Here is a 15,313-nt window from a genome sequence, read left to right on the forward strand (position 1 = left end):
GGTGGCACCATGTATCAGAAGGACTGTGACCTGGGGGCCAGACAGCCCCGAGTTCAAGTCCTGACTCAGCCACTGCCCGGCTCTGAGGACTTGGCAAGTGGGGTCTCTTCTCTCCCAACCTCTGCCCCCGGCTTCCTGCCCTGGGAAGTGAGGACCCCCCTTAGCAACATCTGTGAATGTGCCTAGTGCGGACAGTGTTCCCACAGTCTTAGTTTCGCCCCTGCTTCTGGAAAAAGAATTCTTGGCATCTGCAGGCAGACAGTCGTAAAAATGGATGAACAGTGGCTACTAAGCATCTGGAAAGGGACACATGAGTGTCTTTTTTATAATGCTTGACATGGTCCTAGGAGGTGGGCATTACACCCATTTTTCAGATGGGAAAACCAAGGAACAGAAAAGGGAAAGTCTTCTATCCATAGATACTCAGGTAGAAAGTATCTAAATCCAGACCTTGTTGATCTGAGCTGTGTCCAGGAGCAGGACTCATTAACTGTCCCTAGGATGGACCGGGCCCTTCTGCTAAGAGCAACCATTCCTCTACCCCCACGCTGTCCCCACAAGCTCTTCTCAGGCCCTTCTCAGGCTGTAGGTCCTTGGTACCCCACCCACCCCAGTCTGAGACTGTAGCCAGGTTTCTGATCCTCTGAAGTCTGAGCAGGAATCAGAAAATCAAACTTGCTGATGCCATCAGCAAAAATAAGGCTGAGACAGCAGCACCAGCTCCCTCGCTTCTGGGCCACTGAGCTGGTGCCTCCAGCTTCTCAGGAGAAGGGGGGGGGGGGGTCCAAGGCCCCTCTCCTAAGCACTGGACCCCAGTTCTGCCCGAGAACTGAGCCAGGGCAGGAGCTGAGTCTAGCCTTGTGTAGACCTGGGCCTTTGCTCTGTTGTGATGCTTGCAACACAGGCAGCATCGCTACGTGGGTCTGCAGGCCAGGCGCTGCTCTCAGGTGGCACGTCTAGCGGCTGGTTTAACGCTTGCAACCGCTGTACTACTGCGCTGTTGCTGCCATAACAAATGATCACACACTTAGGGCCTCGAGCGGGCTCCCCAAGTGGCTCAGTGGTAAAGGATCCGCCTGCCAGTGCAGGAGATGGGTTGGATCCCTGGGTCGGGAAGGTTCCCTGGAGGAGGAAATGGAAACCCACTCCAGTATTCTTGCCTAGGAAATCTCACGGACAGAGGAGCCCGCTGGGCTACAGTCCAAGGGGCAGCAAAAGAGTCGGACATGACTGAGCGATTAAATAACAACAAAGCAGCGTGAACACACAACTGTATTACTTCCCAGTTCTGTGGGATGGTGGTCTACACAGGTCACACTGGGCTAAAATCAAGACACTGGCAACACTGTGTTCCTCTCTGGAGACTCTAGAAAGGAATTTGTTTCCTCGCCTTTTCTAGATTCTAGAAGCAGCCTGCTGTCCTTGGCATGTGGCTCTCTTTTCCCATCTTCAAATCCAGACACATCAGGCTGAGTCCTTCTCACCTTGGTTCCGTGTCTTCCACCTCCCTCTTCCAGCTCTGAGGACCCTTGATCACACTGGGCCCCCCCAGAGCATCAGGATGATTGCCCATCTCAAGGTCAGCTGATTCGCAACCTTAATTCCACCTGCAACCTCAATTCCCCTTTGCCATATAACCTAACATATTCACAGGGATAGGATGTGGACATCTTTGGAGGGGGGGGTCCCCAGGTGGCACTAGTGGTAAAGAACCCCAGTGCCAATGCAGGAGACGTAGGAGATGTGGGTTCAATCGCTGGGTCGGGAAGATCCCCTGGAGGAGGGCATGGGAACCCATTCCAGTGTTCATGCCTGGAAAATCCCATGGACAGAAGAGCCTGGCAGGGTACAGTCTATAGCCTTGCAAAGAATCGGATATGACTGAAGAGACAGCATGGCTAGGCATCTTTGGTGGGGAGCATTACTCTGCTGACCACAGCATCTTCTAAGACTGGAGCTTTTCTAACCCCCCCAGAAACTAGGGAGACCGAAGCAACCCAAGTTCACACAACTGGTAAGCAAAAGTAGGACATGACTGCAGGCACCGGGGGTGCAGAGTCCCCGCCCTGAGCTTCTGCTGCTTGTTTGTCCACAGTCCCTGGATATGTGCTCTGTGCCACATCTGGGTGCTGGGGGCAGACTGGTGACCAAGATGGGATCCCTGTCCTCAGGGGGACACACACAGGGAATTCAGTGGGAGGAATGCAAGACGGCAGGAGCCGGGACGCCTCCGAGGAGCCCAGAGGGGCACCTGAGGGGTCAGGGAAGATGTCCCATTAAGGGAGGGGTACAGGACAAGCAGAGTGTCAGCCAGCTGCCTCTGCTACATAAAGAAGTTGTGAGGATTAAATGCCTTAATACATGTAAAGTGCTTCTACCAATGCCGTACTACTAGCAGGCATTCAATAAATGTTGGCTGTGGAGTGCGCTGGGAAGAAGGCTGTTCCAAGCAAAGCAGGGGGTTGCAGAAGGAACTGAAAGTTGAATGTAGACGGAGTCAAAAAAAAAAAAGCAAAGGGGCAGCAGGGAGAGAGGGTGGATCGATCACAGGGGACAAGCGACGCATGTCAGATGCAGCAGAGGGACTTCCCTGGTGGTCCAGGGGTTAAGACTCTGGGCTCCTCAGTACAGGGGCCCAGGGTTCGATCCTGGTCAGGGAACTAGATCCCACGTGCCACAACTAAGAGTTTGCATCGCGCAACTAAAGATCCCACATGCCACAAGGGAGACCCAAGATCCCATGAGAAGACCGAAATCCCGTGTGCTACAGCTAAGACCCATCGAAGTCAAAGAAATAAATGATTTTTTTTTAAGCTGCAGCAGAGAGCTGGGAGGGTGGGGGTCCAGACAGCTGCAGGAGAGGCTGCCCAGGACTCTGCCCACCCATGCCGGCCGACCTAGGACTCTGACATGAGCGTCATGTTGGTGCTGGTGGGGAGGGGTAGATTCCTCAGGGAGTGCTGCCAATGGAAGGCGCCCCAAGTGCCCAGCTGTTCAGGCCAGCGACCCTGGGATCATCCTTAAGTCCTCCTCTTCACCCTCCACATCTAACCCACCAGCATGTCCTTTGCTCTGTGCATCTGGATAATACTAGCTACAGTTACAGATGGACTCCAGACGTCAGGGGCTTAATGCCATCGAAGTTCAGAATAGGTGTTCCTTTGGGGGATCCTTTGCAGTGTGTCTCCCCAGCTCTTCCCACTCTGTGGCTCTGTCCTCGCCTAAAGACTTGTTTAGTCTTTGCGACCCCATGGACTGCAGCACACCAGGCTTCCCTGTCCTTCACCATCTCCTGGAATTTGCTCAAACTCATGTCCATTGAGTCGGTGATGCCATCCAACCACCTCATTCTCTGTCACCCCTTTCTCCTCCGGCCTTCATCTTTCCCAGCATCAGGGTTTTTTTCCAGTGAGTTGGCTCTTTGTATCAGGGGCCCAAAGTATTGGAGCTTCAGCCTCAGCCTCAGTCCTTCCAATGAATATTGAGTTTATTTCCTTTAGGATGGGCGGTTGGTGTCCGAATCGTCTGTGGTTGGGGAAGAACGGTGGGGGCCTGACATGTGGGGCAGGTTTATGGACCAGGCCTGGATGGGACACAGGTCACCTCTGCCCTGACTCCATCATCATGTAAGCATGCGGCTGGCCGAGTGTGCCTGGTGCCACCTCCGAAGCATTTCAGACCCACCCACTCATCTCCATCTCCATCGCACCCTCAGCACACATTTGGAGGACAAGAGTCTCCTAACTGGCCTTCACTCTGGGCCACTATCTCCCGAAAGATAAGCAGAATGCTCTTAAAAAAAAAAAAAAAAAGTCAATTAGATCACTGGTGTTCGTTTTCCTGCCTACAGCCTTTCCAGGGTTTTCTATTGCACTGAAGAAGCGAAGTCAAGTCACTCAGTTGTGTCCGCTCTTTGCGACCCCATGGACTGTAGCTCCCCAGGCTCTTCCATCCATGGGATTCTCCAGGCAAGAGTACCGGAGTGGGTGGCCATTTCCTTCTCCAGGGGATCTGCCTGAGGGATCGAACCCAGGTCTCCCGCACTGCAGGCAGAGTCTTTACCGTTTGAGCCACCAGGGAACTTTTCAGAAGGCCTGTAAAATCCCCTGTGAAGTGGACTCTGTCTTCCTTTTCATCCCCATCCCCACCCCCACCCTGACCCCCCACCACCCCAATTTCTGTGACTCCAGACACACTGGCTTCTCTGCTTGAAGGGCCCGCACATGCTGCCAGTCGCTTCCCGGGGACGCTTTCTCCCACCAATCTCAGCTCTAAGTGCCCCTTCAGCTCCCACCCTCCTCCCGCCTTGCAAGACAGGACGTTTTTTTTTTTTGGCCGTGCCATGGGCCTGTAGGAATCTTAGTTCCCCGACCAGGGATCCAACCCGCGCCCCTGGCAGTGGAGGCGCGGAGTCTTAACCGCTGGTCCGCCAGAGAAGACCCTTACACTTTTCTTAAATTATCTTTTTGTTTGTTTTTCATCCAACCCTCTATCCTAGGATATCAGATCTATTTATACCAGGAATGTAATAGATTGTGTGTACCAGCAGGTGCTTGGTAAATATTTGCTGGATGACAGACGAACGAAGGAAGGAATGACTTGCCCAAGGTCACAGGACGAGGAGGGCGGTGCAGACAGGGCGCCTGCAGAGCTGGGCTTTGGGCGCTTCGGTCCCGCTGTCATGACCTGCAGACGCTACAGCCGCGGGGCGCCGCCGGGGAAACCAAGGCAGGGGAGGCGCAGGCAGGTGGCAGCTGCAGGAGCCCTCCGGGCCCTTGTCGCCCCCTCGCCCCGCCCCGCCGAGGCGCCGCCCCGGGGTGCCACACCCCAGCCGCCCGCAGCCCCGACTCCTGCCGCGAGGGGGGCGCGGGGCGACCGTCGGGGCGCATGGACGGGGCGGCGGCGAGCGCGGCGCGGGGCCGGGGAGCGGGGCCTGGGGCTCGGCGATGAGGAAGCAGAGCGCGCGCACCGCCGCGCTCGTCCTGTGCATCGTCTCCTACCTCCTGGTGGGCGCCGCGGTCTTCGACGCGCTCGAGTCCGAGGCGGAGAGCGGCCGCAAGCGGCTGCTGGCCCAGAAGCGGAGCGAGTTGCGGAGGAAGTACGGCTTCTCGGCCGAGGACTACCGCGAGCTGGAGCGCCTGGCGCTGCAAGCCGAGCCGCACCGCGCCGGCAGCCAGTGGAAGTTCGCCGGCTCCTTCTACTTCGCCATCACCGTCATCACCACCATCGGTGAGCGGCCCCCGGCGCCTCTCCTCGGCGCTCGCTCCATCCCCAGGCGCCCGCGGCGTCCCGGGGTTTCAGTCCCACCTCTGCCTCTGCCAGGCGGGGTGACTTTGGAGCAGTCATTTCAGCTCGCCGAGCCTCACTTGCTTCCCTCTGTCGGGTGGGCTCTGTGGTTTCCAAGCAGGCCCGGCTGCGAGGAGCCAGTAGGTCCCCTTTGCCAAGAGGCAGTGGCAGGGGCTGGGAGACTGATAAAGTGGAGTCGGAAGCCCAAGTGGCTGGAGTTGCTTACTTGCCCTATCTCAAGGCTGTAGTGAGACAGTTTTCATTAAGGAGATAATATATGTAGAAAGTTTTAGCACAGGGCCTGACAAGTAGAAAGCACTGAAAACAAAGGTGTGGGGCGGGGGGGGGGGGGGGGGATTGATTTTTGTGTTATAACAAAAAAGAGAATGGGCGCCTAATCTGTCTTAGTCCCTGCAATATGGCCAGTGCCTAGCCTGTAGTAGACACTCAATAAATATTTGTTAAAGGAATGACTGATTACCACCAGCTTTGGACCTCACCCTCGGGGATTCAGAGGACCTTCTCTGCAGCATCTGGACCGCCAACCGTTGCCATGGCTACCGACTCCTGCCGAGCCCAAGCCTGGGGAAGCAGAAAAGGAGGGGAGCAGGCTCTCGGGGCTCCAACCACTCCCCCAGGCTGGCTGTGGCGGTCCCAGTGTCTCTTTGGGCCTGGACCACCACCCTGGAAACCAGTGCTTCAGAGAAAGTTCTTCCATAATGCTCTTGCAAGTCAGTGTGAGTTTGTGGGTTTAGCGGTGGAGTTGAAAGCCTGCATTCCGAAATTACATAGGCCAGAGTTCTGGTTTTCATCTCTGTTGCCTTCTGCCTTCTCTGGCAATTGATTGTACCTCTCTGAGCCCTGGTTTCCTCAACTACAAAGTGCATATGTTGCTATCTTACTGAGTGATTGCCAGGTTTAAGTGAGGTCAAGCAGGTAAAATGCATAGCACAAGTCCTGAGGCTAAGTAGGGACTGGTAATTAGCCATAATGACAATTCATTATTTGCCAACTGTGGGCCCAGCTCCTATTCAGCCCTTTGGACCCCTCCTGTCAGCCTGGGCACCCCTGCTTCTCTCTCTTGGCTCAGCCTAAGACCCTCCCTGTCACTGCAGCCAGTGGTGTGGGACCCTGTCCACCTCCTCTGCCCTCCCCCACATTTTGGAGGCCTCCCAGCTGGATGTGGCCCCCACTTCTGACGGCTCGCCTCTGACCTGCACCTGGGATGGGGAGGGAGTAGGGACCAGGGTGTGGAGAGACTGAGGAAATAGCCGTTTTACCGCTTTTGGCCACTTGGGGGCGCCAGTATGGTTGTGTGGTCCAGGCTGCAGAAGCTAGCCTTGCAGAGCCAGGCGACAGAACCCAGGGGTTGAGCTCCGCAGGAACAGAAAAGAGCCACTGAGAAGCTATGGAGGATAGTGGTTAATAGCTCAATTCTGTGACCTCTGGGCAGCTTTCTCCCTCTGAGCCTAGTTTCCTTATCTTTAAGATGGGGATAGTAATCTCATACAGTCATTGAGACGATTAAATAAAATAATCCATGTAGAGTACCTAGCATGCTTAGTTATTATCATTATTCATTTTCCTCTCTGTCAAAACCAGACAAATGGCTGGAAACAGCACTGTCTGGCCTTTTATTCCTAAAGATGCTCCTCTGTCTCACACTCTGTACCTCCTTCAATCTGGTTTGAGTATTATTCTTACTGATTATTAAACTTTCATTGAGCTCTTAGTCTGTGCAGGACACTGGTGATCAGGGACATGAGAAATGACTAGATTGGACTCTGGCCTCAAGGGCCTCACAGTTTAGTGGCAGCAGCATCCCTGCCCCGCAAATAGATACAGGCAGACTGATAGGGCCATGAAGTAGGGACATGAACGTGGAGTCATAGATCTTTAAATATAATATATGTATCCAGTGTTGACATTTCAAATGTTATATATGCACACACTTCACACGGTATAAAAGGTATAGGATGAAAAGGAAGTCTCCTTTTCTCCGCATCTGTCAACCTATAAATTCCTTTCTCTGGATCAAATGCAATTATCTGTTTTTTTAGTATCCTTCCGGGAGATGGTGATGGACAGGGAGGCCTGGCGTGCTGCGATTCATGGGGTCGCAAAGAGTCGGACACGACTGAGCGACTGAACTGAACTGAACTCCAAGTATCTTCTCTGCCTGTATATTCCTGTATAACACACATAGGTAGCTCAGTCGGTAAAGAATCTACCTGCAATGCAGGAGACCCCAGTTTGATTCCTGGATCAGGAAGAGCCGCTGGAGAAGGGATAGGTTGCCCCCACTCCAGTACTCTTGGGCTTCCCTGGTGGTTCAGCTGGTAAAGAATCTGCCTGCAATGCGGGAGACCTGGGTTTGATCCCTGGGCTGGGAAGATCTCCTGGAGAAGGGAAAGGCTACCCACTCCAGTATTCTGGCCTGGGAAATTCCATGGACTGTATAGAGTCCATGGGGTTGCAAACAGTCAGACACAACTGAGCTACTTTCACTTTCATACGTGATAGAGACATTATGTTATACATGCCTTTTTGTTTCTTGCTTTTTTCACTTCGTATATTTTGGTGATTTCTTTACATCAGTCCCTGAAGAACTGTGTCCTCTTTTTCATGGCTGATAAGCAGGGCTCCTCCACTTTGGCACTGCTGACATTTTGGACTGGCTATTCTGGTGGGCTTCCTTGGTAACTCAGTGGTAAAGAATTCACCTGCCAATGCAGGAGTCGCAGGTTTGATCCCTGGATCAGGAAGATCCCCTGGAGAAGGAAGTGGCAACCTACTCCAGTATTCTTGCCTGGAGAATTCCATGGACAGAGGAGCCTGGTGGGCTACAGTCAATGGACCCCAACAGTTGGACACGACAAATTCTGATTGTGGGGACTGTCCTATGCATCAAGGAATATTGAACAGGACCCTGGCCTTTACCCACCAGATGCCAGCAGCATCCCACCACCTCCCAGGTATGACAACCGAACCTGTCTCCAGACATTGCCAGTTGTCCCCTCAGGGGCTAAATCGCCCTCAGTTGGAACCACAACCATCATTGGATGGCACCATGCCTGGCTTCACCAGGCTCTTTTCAATGAACATTTAAGCTGTTTCTTATTTTTCCTGTCACCAACACTGTGGCAACGACAACTCACATGCGCACATCACTTTGCACATGTGTGTATTTTAGAGAACTACTTTCTTCACTGCAGAACAGCACAGGCCAAAGGTGTATTTATCGTTTGGCAGATGGAGCCAATTTGCTAGAAGAGGCATATTCTATTGGGGAAGGGACACCTGACTTTTCCTGGGTTATGGGGTACTTTGAGAATACCATGAAAGCTTTCACTTGCCAGGACCTTGGGTCCTGGAAGAGATACACATCCACTAACCGCACAATGATTGTTCTGTGTGCCGAGACTCCAGGAAGCCCACTCATGTTTGCGTTCCTGACACAGTTCAGGGGACTCAGTGAGGGACTCCACCAGACTGAATAGGTGTTTCATGAGAGCTGGCTTGGCACAGGAACTGGGAAAGGCGACATGGATGTGAGCAGGGGGAAAAGACCACTGAGGGGAGGGGAACCATGAGAAAAGGACAGGGCTGCGAGGAAATAGCATGTGAGGCTGGAGGGGGAGGGGGCTCAGCTCATGGCGTTGCCTGCGAGCGCGGACTGTACCCTGTCGACACTGGGGAGCCACAACAGTTTTTTTTTTTTCTATCAAGGGCACAATTTACAGACATTCAAATTCATTCTTTTTCAGTGTACACCTGTGCAGGTTTTGCCAAATGAAAACCTGTCGTGTAACTGCAGCCATGATTTCAAGGCAGAATGTCTCTACCACTCCCCAAATTCCATCGTGCCTGTTTGTAGTTAGTTAACTCGCTTCTCCCAGCTGCAAGGACTGGCAACCACAGGTCTGTTCGCTCATCCTACAGTTTTGCCACAGAAGTTTTGCCAGTTATCCTACAGAATGTCATTTAAATGGAACCCAGCAATATGTAGCTTTTTGAGCTTGGCTCCTTTCACTCAGCATAAAACATTTGAGACCCATCCTCTGTTGCTGAGGAAATAGCAGCTCCTTCCTTCCTGTGGCTGAAAAGAATTAGTCCGTTGTATGGATGTACCACAGGTTGTTTATCCATTCCCCCAGGAGAGGGATATTTTAGGTTGTTTACAACTTGGTCGGATTATGGGTAGCCACACAAGGTTTTTAAAGCCGGGGGAATGACCTAGTTCGAACCAGCATTTCTACATGCTCTGCGGGCTCTGGAGGATGGGGAGAGAGACCCGGCAGGAAGAAGGCCTGTGTGTGAGGAGACGGCCACTCGTCAGCCTTCCCCTTCCTTCCTCCTCCAGGGTACGGCCACGCCGCGCCGGGCACGGACTCGGGCAAGGTCTTCTGCATGTTCTACGCGCTCCTGGGCATCCCCCTGACCCTGGTCACCTTCCAGAGCCTCGGCGAGCGGCTGAACGCGCTGGTGCGGCGCCTCCTGCTGGCGGCCAAGCGCTGCCTGGGCCTGCGGCGGCCGCGCGTGTCCCCCGAGAACATGGTGGTGGCCGGGCTGCTGGTGTGCGCGGGCACCCTGGCCCTCGGGGCCGCCGCCTTCGCGCACTTCGAGGGCTGGACCTTCTTCCACGCCTACTACTACTGCTTCATCACGCTCACCACCATCGGCTTCGGCGACTTTGTGGCGCTGCAGAACGACGAGGCGCTGCAGAGAAAGCCGCCCTACGTGGCCTTCAGCTTCCTGTACATCCTCCTGGGACTCACGGTCATCGGCGCCTTCCTCAACCTCGTGGTCCTGCGCTTCCTGGCGGCCGGCGCGGACGCGCCTGCGCGCGCTGCCCGCCCGCTCCGCCCGGGGGCGCCCGAGAGCCAAGGGCCCGCGCACCGCGCCGGCCTCCTCTCCATCTCCTGCCGCCTCCACCGGCTGGAGCTGTGCGCCCGCGACAATCCCGGCTTCTCGCCCCCCGCCAGCCCCGGGGCTGGGGGCGGCGGCAGACCCGGTAGGCCCCCGGCCCGGCGGAAGTCCATCTGATAGCCCTTCCCACCTGTGCATCTCTGGAAGTGGTCCTGGGATGGGCCCCAGAAATCACGGGACTCGTCCCACAGGACTCATCCGGGGGGTCGATCCTAGAACCTGAAGGTTCGCCTGTCCACGCACCCTCCCCAGAGCTTGGAGAAGGGCTGAGGGGCCGTGGCCTCAATGCCGTCCTCTGCCACGAGCAGTTTCTCACTCCCTTCTGTGGCGCGAGTCCCGCTCTCCTCTCCAAAAAGACATTAAAAGTCGCATCATAAGCAAAAGCACGACTCTTAAGTTGCCCCGTAGGTGCAAGTCCCCTGTGGCCCCAATTGTTCTAGGAAGGCGTGGCCACATGCATTCTCCACAGGCCCGTTTTTCTTTTGTGTGACGTGGGTTTTCCGCGTTGTGGGGGCGATGCACGACTTCGCACACTGGAATCCTAACCAGTGAGGCCAGCTGCTCCCACTATGAGAAGCACGGGGATCAGATGGACCGAAGAGAAACATTCACCATCCAGCGGGGACCACTGGGCAAACTGTGCACCATTTAAAGACCACGCATTCTTACTCGGCTGTAGAGTGGAACTGCCCCAGCCCCGAATCTCATGTTCTTTGTCCTCGGCCAGCCCGTTTCGGATGGGGGAGGGGGTCTTCCTGACACTCACCATGTCACTGGGACTACCCGAACCAGTCTTCCCGCCCACCCCCAACCCCGGCCGCTGTGCACAGTATGTGGGATCTCAGTGCCCTGACTAGGGATCAAATCTTTACTCTGTAAGCGTGGAGTCAACCACTGGACTGCCAAGGCAGTCCCTGGGCCACAGTCTCTTCTGAGGTCTGTGAGGTCTGGTTATTGCCAATCACCCACAATGGGACTTCAGGGAATTCTCATCCCCTCCCTGGGCCTTAGTTTCCACATCTGTAAAATGAGTTCACCCAGTATCCTGTTCCCTCCTGTGCACCTCTGGAAGTGGTGCTGGGATGCGCCCCAGACCCATAAATGGACACTAACAAAGCTGACACCCCACAGCATTCAGGTCATTATAATCAACGGCCCTCAGCATCCCAGAGGGAACTGTGTCAACACAAAACAGAGCAAGCTGGGTTAGAAAAGCCAAAAACTTTAATTTTCAACATGAGCTACATGGTCATGAACACAATGCAACGTGACCTGCTCCAACCTAGGGGCCCCAGAAACCCTCCCTCCCCCAAAGCCTGAGGGGCTCCTGCTCCTGGAGAGGGAAGAGGGGGAAAGGTGAGTGGAGAGCGGGCCTGAGGACCAGGGGTCTGCCTTCCTGCCATCCCCTCAGGAGGCAGTGGTGCGTGCGGTGAAAGGGCTCAGAGATGATGTCCGAGGCCCCGGGTTCGTCTCCACGTTGCCCTCACAGAAGCTATGAGTCAAACGGGCATGGTCAGCGCCTCCTGGGCGGGGTTTGTGAGTCAGATGAGCTCATGGACATGAAAGCTTTCCGTCCACTCAGAGGTGCTGCTGTAAGACTTGGAGCCTCCTGGAGCCCAAACGAGTCACTGCAGGACAGTGGGTGATGGAGTCAGGGTACCCCGTCCCCTGGGTCTGGCACAGGGCTGCTGCTCAATAAATCAACGCAGGTGGCCTTGCCTCATGCAACAGCTGTGCTCCAAGGGCAGCGGGGCTCAGCGGTGCCTCTCTACGCTGAGATGTGCCCCTGAGCTCCAGACGTAAGGAGCTGGACGGTGGTCAGCTCGTCAAGTGCATGACCTCAACTGTGCTTTGCCCCAGTTTGAACAAAAGAGCTCTGAACCGCTGGAGAGCTGAGTTCTCCCCTGGGCTCAGCCACCAACTCCCAGTGCGACCTTAGTGAGCACCTTCCCCTCCCCGGGCCTCAGCTTCTTCTGTAAGATGGGGCTGATAACTCACCCAGGCCTCCACCGACTGCTGGGAGCTCTTCTGAGGGTACACCGAGATAAAAGCACTTTGAAAACAAACAGGTGTGTAAAGCACTCTGAGAAGTTCCCATGTTATTCCATCTGAAGGTTTGGGGGGGAATGCCTTAAGGTGAGGTGTACCACCGCCCCCCTCACCCCCACACAGCCCCAGGAAGTGGTGTCTGGCCTCCCTCAGGGTGGTCCCTTGGGGGGAGTCCCCACTTAGCATCAAGACCAGGACCACAGCCTGCACAGCCTCATGTCAATCAGGGCAGACCCCCCATCCCCCACCCAGGAGAGCAAGGTCTCTAGGGCAACCCTTCTCCCCAACCCAAGGCCCAGAAAAGTCACTGGCCCATCCAGATGCAAGCAAGCAGGGCGGGCTGGTCCAGGGCCTAAAGGTCACAGATCGTTATTATGGCATGTGCCCTGGAGCAATGTTATGCTGTCCCACGGAGGAGGACGGACAGAGCTGCTTCTGTTCTGGCCTCATTGCTGAGGGGTCTTGTCTTGGGCAAGCCACTTACTGATTCTGAGCTTTGGTTTCCTGCCCTCTCAGATGGGACTATAATCGGCGCTGCCCATCTTTTTCAAGGCCCGTGGGAGAAGGCCACGGAGAGAAGGGCAGAGGAAATATTGCAGGGTGGGGGGGAGATGGTGGCCCCACTTGGTCCTGCTCTGGCTCCAGCTCAGCCTCTGGGGGTTGAGGAGGCCCAGATTGCCAGTGTCGTGAACTCACAGGTGACCCCAGGGGCCTGTGATCTCTTTGTTAAGATGGAAATCATTTCAAAGCTCCTTTCCCTTTAGTGTGACAGGCAGATTCTGGAGAAGGAAAGTGGAAATGACTCCCTCCCACCGTACCCCGGCATGTGACCTTTGGCCCAGAGACTGAAAAAGGAATCGTCCCCTATAGACCTCCAGGCTCCTCACACCCCTAATTCCCCCAGTGCCACCCTCTCAGCTCCTCTCCAAATAGGGGAGTTTGAGCTGACAAAAGACCAGACAGGAGCAGGCTGGAAGGTTCCCCAAAGCTAATGATGAGAACAGCCACTCCCTCCCCAAGCCCCCATTCCTGGGTGAGGACAGATGGGGGGGGGGTCCCATGCCCAATGGTCGGAGCCCCTTGGAAGGCGGCCATGTGCTCACAACGATGATACAAAGAAACAGGGCTCCAGCCCCCGTGCCACCCCACCCCTCCGGGAGGTGAGCTGAGAAACCACAGAACAAACACAAAGTCATTGAGGGGGGCCCTCGGTGACCACCCTCAGGATGTTATTGCTTTGGAGCGCCTTCTCTCTTTATAAAGGCTGTGCAGACCCACCCCCGAACAGGGCGGGCTCAGGTTGGGGAGCAAGGCTGTGCCCCCCTGTCCTCAGGTTGGGACAGCCAGGCCCCACCCCGGCTTTGAAATGCTACCCCTGAACTACCAGAGCAATGACAGCTGGAGAGAGAAGGCGCTCTCCTGGCTCAAAATATTCCGAATGGTGAGTAATAAACAAACGGCAGAGAAATCACACTGATTAAAAAAAAAAAAGCACAGGGGAGGGGCTGATTCTGAGCCCCGCTGCCTCCTCCCCAGCCTTGGGATTCCAGCCACCAGGATTCCAGGAAGGTCAGAAGGCCTCCTGGACCAAGGAGGGGGCACCTCTATCTCCCCATTCCTATGCAGGGGGGTGCTATAACTCAACCAGAACTTCGAAGGATGCCCAGGGCTGGGAATAGGCCAGGGGTGGGGGGAGTTCCAGGTGGGAGGACTCACCTGGTCCACAGCCTAAAAGGGTGGTGGTGGGGGGGGGGGGGGAGTGGGGATAAGGTGGGACAGAACACAGCCGGGCAATCCTCAGTGGAAACCACCTCCTCTGATGGAGCCCTGGCCCCACCAAGGCCCACATCATCAGGAGCGCTTCCTAAATAAAATCAGTCCCAAGGGTAATAAATCAGAACATCTGAGTGTCATGGGCGGCTCTGGCTACAACCCTACATGAGGAGGGAGAGGAAAAGGAGGAGGAGGAGGAGGAGAAGGAGGGGCCAGCCTCCCCTGAACCAGGTCCAGGCTTGGACCCAGGCCGGGCCAGCAGAGAGAAGGCTGCCTCCTGGAATTTTCTCCATCCCCTCTGTAAGGACTCTATGTGAAGCTAAGACCAGGCCCAGGGCCAGGCACTCTAAGCCTACTCGGCTAACCAAGACTACGTCCTACACAGCAGGACTGGGTAATGATGGGGGGGAGCAGTGTGTGCGTGGGTAGTGGGTGGCTGGGTGCCTCCCAGGGGAGGTGGCAGAAATGTGCTTCTACAGAAAGGGGCCAGCCTGTGTCCTCCCCGCATGCAAAAGGGCTTCCAAAGGCTCCAGGGAGGACCAGGCCAGGTGGGGCTGGGAAGGCAGCCCCCAGGCCTGCTCAAGAAGGAATCTTCCCCTTCTCACACTCCTGTCTCGCCTCACTCTCTCTCTCCTCGAGCCAAGGTCACTGAGGCCGGAGCAGTGGGTTCCGCCCTTAGTACAGGATAGTTTGTTTAAAAAGACTAAAACTGGGGAGCTCGGGTGCCTCCCCAGGCCCTTAGCCTGGAGGCAGAGGGCCAGACAAGATGACCTTTGACCTCATCCGACAAGGAGGGATTCTCCTACCTGGGAACCCCTCACCTTGGCACCCAATCCCAGCTTTCTTCACACTCCCTCTCTAAACCAGCATCCCCCAAATTCAGAGACTGGTGAGCTCTCTGGGGCTGGGGTTCTCGAAAATTAGGGTCCTGCAGCTCCTCGGTGGAAACACAGCCAACAGAGTTCTTTCCAGTCCGCCCACAGTGTGCAAACTAGCTTCCTACAACCCCACAGAGCCAGGTGCCCTGGGGGTCCCTGCCAGGCCTGGGCACCCCTTTCCTTTCCCCTGGTCCCTGCTGGACCCCATGTCCTAGAGCCGCCAAAAGAGAAACAGGCAGGGGACAGACAGATGTACTCGAACAGGCGGCAGCAGAGCTCCTTCCATGGGCAGGCGGAGGGAGGCCTGAGCTCCTCTTCAAGCCGGGGGTGCGGGGGCCCCCGGAGCTGGCGCCGGATCCTTGCAAAGCTGCCCCGTAGGCTCGGGGGGCAGGAGTAGC

General features: G+C 55.6%; 1 protein-coding gene across 1 annotated transcript; it reads left to right on the forward strand.

Moving 5' to 3' along the window:
- The first annotated feature begins 4,946 nt into the window (after nt 1–4,946).
- On the forward strand, nt 4,947–10,332 carry KCNK15 (potassium two pore domain channel subfamily K member 15). The gene is made up of 2 exons (XM_052651247.1): nt 4,947–5,229; nt 9,650–10,332. Exons 1-2 carry the CDS (start codon nt 4,947–4,949, stop codon nt 10,330–10,332), a joined length of 966 nt encoding a protein of 321 aa, XP_052507207.1.
- Nucleotides 10,333–15,313: the final 4,981 nt, after the last annotated feature.

This window comes from Budorcas taxicolor, chromosome 13 (genome assembly GCF_023091745.1).
Source record: "Budorcas taxicolor isolate Tak-1 chromosome 13, Takin1.1, whole genome shotgun sequence".
Lineage (NCBI taxonomy): Eukaryota > Metazoa > Chordata > Mammalia > Artiodactyla > Bovidae > Budorcas > Budorcas taxicolor.